General features: G+C 45.1%; 1 protein-coding gene across 1 annotated transcript; it reads left to right on the top strand.

Moving 5' to 3' along the window:
• Positions 1-1,918: 1,918 nt before the first annotated feature.
• On the top strand, positions 1,919-8,479 carry LOC115762147 (integrin alpha-PS3). Its single transcript, XM_030704259.1, has 8 exons — positions 1,919-2,269; positions 3,780-4,770; positions 4,833-4,941; positions 5,541-6,125; positions 6,197-6,326; positions 6,397-6,759; positions 6,821-7,709; positions 7,775-8,479. Exons 1-8 carry the CDS (start codon positions 2,091-2,093, stop codon positions 7,874-7,876), a joined length of 3,348 nt encoding a protein of 1,115 aa, XP_030560119.1. The 5' UTR covers positions 1,919-2,090; the 3' UTR covers positions 7,877-8,479.
• The last annotated feature ends 1,252 nt before the right edge of the window (positions 8,480-9,731 follow it).

The raw sequence follows: 9,731 nt of genomic DNA, 5'->3' as shown, positions 1-9,731 counted from the left end.
GTGTATGTGTATATATTCATATTCATATAGCGAGCAAGTTCCGTGCCCTTGGCATATCCCTCCATCATCCAGTTTTTGTAATTTTTTTGAACCGCAAATATAATATATTTAAGGAACCAAAAGTTGGTATTAAACATTTTCCAGCCATGTTTTACGTCTTAGGTAAAATGTAAACTATACTTACATAGATATTTGAAAATGTGGGAAAGTCGGAACGTGTTCCGCTCACTTTGAGCCTGAGAATTTGCTAAATAAACTTTCATTTAAGCATCCTTTGACCCGCAGGCACATTAATTCGCAAAACAAGTTAGTTCACTTTAAAACGACATCATATCGAATTGGCGGAGATATGTATTTAAGAAACGATATAGCTACGCCGTAGTGGGAGCAATAGATTACCGTGCGGAGATATGACGTTCTATGACGACATAGCTCCGCGCGCAGATATGACGTATGATATACAGAGAGAGAGAGAGAGAGAGAGAGAGAGAGAGAGAGGGAGAGAGGCGGATTACTATCTCCTCCCTTACCCTCAATTCTGACAACTTCTTTTGCTGCACTCAGCACAGCTTACATGATAACAGTATTCAGTACACTTCGCAGCACTTAAATAGAAGCAATTATTTACAGTACCTTTTGAGCACTTGTAAAACTTGATGTATGTTAAAAATGCCGGAAAAATCCGAGTAATAACTGGACTATTAATATTATATACAAATTTTAAATAAAAATGCATATACTTAGCTTCGTCTCAAGCAAGACCTCCGCTGATCTTACACAAATGGATTAGAGTGTGTGCGGATGCCTTCGTGTCTGTATGTTTGTGTGCATAACTGGGTGACACATTACACGGCTCTTGAGTGAGTGACTCATAAGCCTCTTTTTTTTTTTGGGAAATACTCAAAACTTGGCGTTGGTGTAAAGACGGTCACAGTTAAAGCGTGAATGAATGAGTACTTACACACACACATACGCACACGCACAAGCACACTAATGCATGTGTGTGCGCTGCTGCTGATTTTAATGCTGTTGTTTTCATGCTTGTCGCTTAAGTAACAACAAATATTTGTTGATTGTTTTTGCATAAATGTGTAAATACTGTAAATTTCAAGCAAGTAGCTAAGTGACATGTGCTTGTTACCTGACAATTTAATTACGATTTGTGGACATACATACATACATATACATATATATATATACAATTGTAGAGCGCGCAACAAAGGGCAAGAAATAAAAATTGATTGCCTAGGCATTGCATAGATGCACAATTGTGATTCATAACCACCCCCCTACCCCCTTCCCCTCCCCTTCCTCCCTGGTGCTGACTAAGCATTAGATGCACAGAACGAAAAAGTCTCTGACTTTTATCTGCGATGTGTTTTTATGCTCCTATTATAATCTGAGTTCCAGTGGCAATAAAAAAAAGTTTCTGCTTAAAGTTAATATTTGGTTTTTTTTCTTTCAGTTATTTATAAAAGCTGATTAACCGGTTTAATTTAGTTTATTTTGAATCTGTTTTGTTATCAGCTACGCTCAGCTAGCTGCATTCAGCTGTTAACTGTGTAACTGTTGTTGTTGTTGTTGTTGTTGTTGCTTTCAGTACACTATGAAATTGCATTTTATACGGGAAGGCCAAACAAGTTGACTCCAGCCAAATATGGAAATAAGATAATAAACATAAACGCAGCTTTTTAAAGCACACTTCTCACTCCCACTGTCGTCCAGCCGACTGCAAACAACGGTAAAGTGAGTAAGCTGCTCACGTTTTGAGTGGAAAAGCGAGCAAGACAGAGAGAGAGCGAGAGAGAGCGTAAATTCGAGCAGCGCTGCGCACTCTCAAAAAGTTACCTGTCCGCTGCGGCTGCATGTCGAAGAGAGCGCGCGCAGCTTTTCAGTTGAGTCCAGACATTGGCTCGAGACGGTCGCGAGCGGCAAAACATTTGCAATTGTTTGTTGCACCACGTCGTGCGTTGCGCGTGCTTGTCGCCGTTTGACATTTGTGATAATACATAATCAGAATTGATAGTGTAACGGCCTTACCTCAGTTAATTGATTTATTATTTATTTAAAAAAAAAAAAACGCCGTGAACATGGCCCGGCAAGTTCGCTTGCTCCTGTCGCTGCTGGCCGTCTGCCTTGCTGGCAGCGCCTGCGCCTACAACTTGTCCCCGCGCCCCAACAAACAGATCAGAGATCCACAGTTCGCCACGGCGATGCCGAAAGTGCGTGCGTCATATTTCGGTTATAGCATCTCTCTGCGACCGCACGGGTAAGTGTGCCGTTCCGCAAGATCCGATCCGATTCGAAACTTAAAGCTCGGGGCGCGTCTTCTCTCGCTCGCTCGCTCGCACGCTCGTTCGCTCTAGGCGTCCGTTAGGGCAAACAGGTTGGAGTTTTCGATGATTCATCGAAATCGAAATTGAATCGGCGGGGGGAGCGGGGCCAGATGAAGTGTGTTGGGGCCCACACAAAAAAAAAAACTGAATGAAAAAGAGAAAAATGAAACACAACTTATTAAGTTGTGCAAATGATGAAGTCATATTTGTTGCTGCTATCAATCGACAAGGTCTGCCAGGTGGGGTGGGGCAGAAGTTCACCCAACTCCAGTACACTCAGAGAAATATCCTACCTAGTTCGAAATTATTTAACGGAACTGCGACATTCTCATGCCGAATACGAATTCCTTACGATAAAAATCGATTACTCTATTCGAGAGAACATTTTCATTTCTATTGAGGCTTGGAATTTCTTATTCACGGCATTTTTCAGCTCAATTTGAGCGAATTTTACGAAATATGGACTCTATGTCGTTTCTATTAGAGCTGTGGGGCGGGGTATATCAAACATGGGCCGAAACACCTTTTATTTTTCTCTGTCCAAACGAAAAGCTGAGGTTATGCAAATATTAAAGCATTCACATTGCACGTACGCTGATACCCTTCCGGCCAGATATAGCTATGGGTATATACATTCTTATATATATATATTACTCAATGAGGCATATTCAATTTCTGGCTATTGAGTGTTCTGTTCTTTGTGTTTTCTAGCTAAAAAGTTAGTCAATGCCAATTTGTTGTACTGTTTATCAGCTTTGCTTTTAGTCGATTTTCTTTGATAAGATTACCTGTATGTGGCATTGTGTGCAGGCGTGTGTGTGTGTGTGTGTTTGTTAAGTGGTCTAGCATTATGGCAAAAATGCCAATTAAAGCTGACAGCAGTTGCCAAGACTTCAGAAAGAAATGCTAGCATTAATTACATATATATATTTAAGTCAAAGTACATTATTTATTCTAATTATTTATAGTTTTTGTTTAGCTTATATACTAATGTAAACAAATGTTAATTTTGAATGGCCTCCAGCTGGAGCTAAGAGGTCCAATTTATAGCTCCTTTATCCCAGCTTAACTTCAAGTCAAGGTATTCCTTAGAATTCCTCAAGCAGTTGAATGATGTTGCCTTGGGTATGGCCCGTTTCCCACACCCATTTCTCAATTTCAAGCGATAAATGAATTGTCGTTTATCAAGTATACGCCAGCTATGCTCGCTGATAATAACGAGTCTTTATCAGATTGGTCACCGTTTCGAAAAGCATGTCCAATGGCAAATAAAGAACAGCCTATGTTTGTGCAGAATTGAATGTATTGAGAACTCATAGCTGTATTTAACAAATTCCAATTGCTGAGCGAATGACTAGGTCTGGGCAATTGGTCTCAATTGATACTGAGGTTTATGCCTGCTGCTAATGATGCTCTCCGCCTCCTGCCTCTACTCTCTTATAGCGTAATTGTGGGCGCACCGCAGGCCCAGTCAACGCTGGAGGCGCAGCGCGCGGTCAACGAGACGGGCGCCATCTACAAGTGCTCCCTGCTTAACGGCACCTGCAGTCCATATGTGTTCGATGGCCATGGCAATCGGAACACGGAGAACAACGAGTACACATGGGACTCGGAGCGTCGCGACTATCAGTGGCTGGGTGGCTCCATGGACGGCGGGACGCGGGACGAGGATAAGCTGTTGGTGTGCGCGCCCAGATTTATAGCGCCATCGTCAAAGGATTATCATATGCACGGCATATGCTACTGGGTGGCCGATACGCTCGCCGATCAACCGCAGAATGTGACTAAGATCTCGCCGTTGCGGCTGAAGGACGACCAGGTGAAGGAGAACAACGATCACAGATATTACTTCTATATATTGGCCGAGCAGGGACTCAGCGCCCATGTCTCGGATGACAACGAGCAGTTCCTCATCGGTGCGCCGGGCATCTTCACGTGGCGCGGCTCGGTCATACGCTATCGCAAGGTTTCCCTTGTGGATGATCCCTCCGCAAGTCGCCGCGACACGAGCAGCCAGAAGCGACGCCAGATCCGTGGCAGCGGCGACTATTTGGAGTACGCGCCGGAAGTCACCTACGAGACGGACATACCCAATCCGGATCGCTGGGGCCAGCCGGACGACTCGTATTTCGGCTATGCCGTCGGCTCCGGCCACTTCGACAGCACCGATCTGAAGAGGCTGCTCTACGTGGCCACCGCGCCGCAGGCCAACGAACAGTCCGGCGAGGGCTACATCTACGATGTGCGCGGCAAGACCATCGAGAAGTATCATGTCTTTCGCGGCGAACAGTTTGGCGAATACTTTGGCTATGCGGTGCTCGCCGAGGATCTCAACGGGGACAATCTCACCGATGTGATCATCTCGGCGCCGCAGCATTCCCTCGAGGAGTCGCACGATAATGGCGCCATTTATGTCTTCCTCAACAAGGGACGGGTGAGTAAGCCTCTCTGCTTCTTCTTCCTGTTGCTGACTAATTTTGTTGCTATCGATTCCAGTTTAATTTCGAGGTTAATCTGCTGCCCTGTCCGCTGCCCATCACGGCCAAGGCACGTTTCGGCACCACGCTGACCAGGCTGGGCGACATTAATCACGACGGCTACAACGGTAAGTTGCCCACCTTTGTCCCAGTTCCCCTCCCTCTTCTCCAATTTACGGCTCCTGTGCTTACAATGTAAATATATTTGCAATATTTTCGCAATCTGTGCCCCTCTGCCCACAGGGGCGTGGCCCTGAGCATGAAGTACCTGCTACTGCTATTCTATTCCATATAGATAAGTAAAGCGAATACACCACGCAGCAATTAAATAGAAACACTTACGCATAAAGTAGTATTGTATATGTATACCCTTGGTATAGGTATTTTTATTCTATGGCAAAATGTGTAACGCCTGTATATACTTGTATATATATATATATAGCCATATCTCTCAGATTTGCTTTAAACTTGGCGTATTTATTTTTGCGCGGCAGCACATATGTCTGAGTCGGTCGGATCGGACCATATCTAATATTCCGATAATTTAATCTCTTCAATTTATTTAAAATTTCTTCAAGCAGAATTTACCAAATATCAGTAAAACATAAACGATATCTTTAAAATACAGGAAAACTCGTTTTCGTTTGTCAACGGAAGGAAGGAGTCGATCCTTCCCGTTAACATATATTCGAATCTTTCATTTCACTAATGTCCTCTCCGTTTACAGACATTGCTGTCGGTGCACCGTTTGCCGGCAATGGCTCCGTGTTTATATATCTGGGTGCCGAGCAGGGTCTGCGGTCACAGCCCAGCCAGCGCTTGGACTCGCCGCAGCAGCAGCCGTCCAAGTACGGCCAGCACATGTTCGGGCATGGTCTGTCCCGGGGCTCGGACATCGATGCGAATGGCTTTAACGACTTCGCTGTGGGCGCGCCCAATGCGGAGGCCGTGTTCCTGTATCGCGCATATCCGGTGGTCAAGCTCTTGGCTAGCGTCCGTTCGCAGAATCGCGAGATCAAGCCGGAGCAGAACCGAGTGCAAATCACGGCCTGCTACGGACTCTCGACGACGGCCAAGTTGAGCTCGGCCCAGCAGCAGGAGATGGCCATACGGATTGTGATCGATGCCCAGCTGAAGCGCGCGACATTCACCCAAACGCATTCCAGCGAGCTGAGCTTCAATGCCACGGCGGGCACCACGCAGCAGTGTCGCGTCTTCGACTGCGAGGTGCGCTACAGCGAGAAGGATATATTCCAGCCCATCGAATTAAAGATGCACTACGAGCTGACCAAGAAGGTGCCAGACTCGGAAGGTATGTGAAACGAGAGGGAGGCTTAACTCATTACATTAACTGATATTTTCTCTCAATTTGATTCCCTACAGAATTCTGTGAGACTTGTGTAGCTGTGGATCCCGAGGATGCCAAGGTCTACACTGAGAAGATCATCTTCAGCACGGGCTGTGCCACCGACGTGTGCATTGCCGATCTGAAGCTGAGCGCCAAGGATGTGAGGTAACTTAGAGAAATAACTTTTGACAAAAACAAAACTGAAGTTATAATGATTCATTTTTTATCCGTACAGCTCCAGCTATATACTGGGCAGCGACAAGACGCTGCGCCTGAACTACGAGGTGACCAACGAGGGAGAGACAGCCTACTTGCCGCAGCTGAATGTGACCAGCTCGAGTCGCTTGAATTTCGCCCAAATCCCGGGCAATTGCAGGGTCAGCGAGGCGGTTATGGTCTGCGATCTGAACCATGGACGACCCTTGGGCAAGGGCGACAGGGACAGCATCACGATTAGCTTCGATGTGAGCAGCCTGACGGGCAGCGCCCTGACCATCAGCGCCGAGGTATTCAGCACGGGCCTGGAGCAAAATCTCCACGACAATAAGCTGAACACGCTGATTGCGCTCAAGGAGTACACGGAAATTGATGCCTCCGGGTAAGTCGTGATGCAACTCGTTTAATATGTGTGCTCATCCCAATCCTATTGATTTTTACAGCGGCCAGAGCAATGCAGCAATCGACTTGGAGCACTATAAGAACTCCGCGCTGGTGGTCAACAACTATGAGATCAAGAGCAATGGCCCCAGCACTGTGGATGGCCTCGAGCTGGTCTTCCATATACCCGTTGCCTACAAGATCGCCGGCTCAACGGCCACGTTGCCCATCATCAATGTGGGCAATCTGAGCATGCAGGCCACATACGACTCCCAGCTGGTGTCCATTGAGCTGCTTGACCAGAATAACACGCAGATAATTATGAATCCCATTGAGATCTCGACAACGCGCAGTGGCCAGCACACGGAGCGCGTGGTGGTCAATCAGAATGGGCAGCACTATGAGGTCAGCAGCGAGCATGTGTTGCAGGAAAGCTGGCAGGTATTGGACTCGGATGCTGTGGCCACGGCATCCATGACGCGCAAGCGACGCGATCTCAAAGCCTTGACTGCCAGTCGGGAGCAATACGAGCGAATCGTGAACTTTAAGGCGCACGATCTGCTCAGCGAAGACTTCAAGGACAAGCTGCCGGTGAATCGCACCATTGTGTTCAATTGTCGGGATCCCGAGATGACCGTCTGTTTGCGCGCCGTGATGCGCGTCTACAATTTCAAGCCGGAGAAGCCAATCAATCTGAACTTGCGCTACAGCATCGATTTGAACGAGGTGAACGCCATCCTAATCGATCCATGGGAGTTCTTTGTCGTCCTCATCGATCTGAATGTGCGCAAGGAGGGCGATCCCACAGGCAGCTCGCTGTCCATTCGACGCAAAATTGAACCGAATGTCATATCAAAGCATCTAGAATCCAGCTTGCCCATCTGGGCTATTATTTTGGCCGTACTCGGTGGTCTTCTACTGCTGGCAGCCATCACGTATGCCATGTACAAGGTGAGTACCACAAAAATCGCATGCAAACGATGATTGATGAACAACGCATTCTCTTCTTCTTGCAGGCGGGCTTCTTTAAACGTAAGGAGAAGGACGAGATGGCCATTCTGGCGAATCAGGGCCCCGTGGAGCCCGAGGCGGAGAACCTTAACAGTGGCAATAACTAAGCTCAATATTGTGATCCTCGTTGCTAAGCTATAGACAAGTACATCACATTCTAAAAAAGAAGAAAACATCGATTCCAACTGAACAGTTGGCCAATACCAAAAAAGCGAAAAGGATAAACGAACTGGATAAGTGGATCAACAGTTTAACAGATCTACAGTTAGAAATGTGTTCTTCAAGAAGAAAGCTATATATATAAATATATATATGTATATGGATATATATTTATAACTAAAACCTAGTGTAACTTGTAGGCCGCGAAGCATCAAATGTTCTTGTGGATTTTGTTGGAATTTTTGATAATAGCTTGAAATGAAATGTTATTTATGTAGAGCTGCGCTAGGTGCGCCGAGTCAAGCCATATTGCCATTATTTGTAAATATTTATAAAATATTGATAATAAACATATTTGTTTAGTTTTTAAGCTTCGATGGCTTCGATAAAAGACTTCAATTTTTGTATACAATGTAAAAAATAAACTCACAAACATGTAGAGAGAAGGCAAAACACACACAACACTAAATATATTGTACGCAATAATTCATCCTAGTTTAAATGTAAGTGAGAAAAGTATTAAATAAATTTTTGCCCCTAAGTTATACAAACAAGAGTTTTTTGATTGGGAGGGTTAAGTCGCAGAGGTCCATACAACAGAATGCCATCAGTTTTCAGAAAAGTAATTTTTCGAAGAAAAACGTATTTTTTTGATCAATTAGAGTGCGGATGGCAATCGGTAGTCAATCGCCATGATTGGAAACGTCATATCTCCGCGCGGACGTATGAAGTTTTTAGAGCGGCGGAGCTATGTCGCTTCAAAACGACATAATTTCGCCATGATCAACGGCGGAGTTATGTCGTTTGGAAACGTCATATCTCCAAGATTTTTTTTAGAGCGTTGGAGGTATGTCGCTTCAAAACGACATAACTCCGTCGTCGTTTTGGAGCATTGGAGATATGTCGTTTGGAAACGTCATATCTCCAAGATTTTTTTTAGAGCGGCGGAGCTATGTCGCTTCAAAACGACATAATTTCGCCATGATCAACGGCGGAGTTATGTCGTTTGGAAACGTCATATCTCCAAGATTTTTTTTAGAGCGTTGGAGGTATGTCGCTTCAAAACGACATAACTCCGTCGTCGTTTTGGAGCATTGGAGATATGTCGTTTGGAAACGTCATATCTCCAAGATTTTTTTTAGAGCGTTGGAGATATGTCGCTTCAAAACGACATAATTTCGGCATGATCAACGGCGGAGTTATGTCGTTTGGAAACGTCATATCTCCAAGATTTTTTTTAGAGCGTTGGAGGTATGTCGCTTCAAAACGACATAACTCCGTCGTCGTTTTGGAGCATTGGAGATATGTCGTTTGGAAACGTCATATCTCCAAGATTTTTTTTAGAGCGTTGGAGATATGTCGCTTCAAAACGACATAATTTCGGCATGATCAACGGCGGAGTTATGTCGTTTGGAAACGTCATATCTCCAAGATTTTTTTTAGAGCGTTGGAGGTATGTCGCTTCAAAACGACATAACTCCGTCGTCGTTTTGGAGCATTGGAGATATGTCGCTTAAAACGTCATATCTCCAAGATTTTTTTAGAGCGTTAGAGCGTTGGAGATATGTCGCTTGAAACGTCATATCTCCAAGTATGCAATGCTTTGCTTTAGTTCTTTGTGCACAACCACACGGATTTTTTTGGAAAACTTTAAATGGTCATATCTCGGCCAAATAAAGCCCGATAGAGGGCAGATTGGGAGGGGTTACTCGCGGAGGTCCATAGAATCGAAATTTTTCGAAAAAAACGTGATATGCCAGTCGATAGCAGAGACCAGTACGAGATTAAAAAGGCCTAACTTTC

This window comes from Drosophila novamexicana, unplaced genomic scaffold, assembly GCF_003285875.2.
Source record: "Drosophila novamexicana strain 15010-1031.04,08,12 unplaced genomic scaffold, DnovRS2.1 tig00000564-arrow-pilon, whole genome shotgun sequence".
NCBI classification, from domain to species: domain Eukaryota; kingdom Metazoa; phylum Arthropoda; class Insecta; order Diptera; family Drosophilidae; genus Drosophila; species Drosophila novamexicana.
This window is presented reverse-complemented; position numbering and strand designations above follow the sequence as displayed.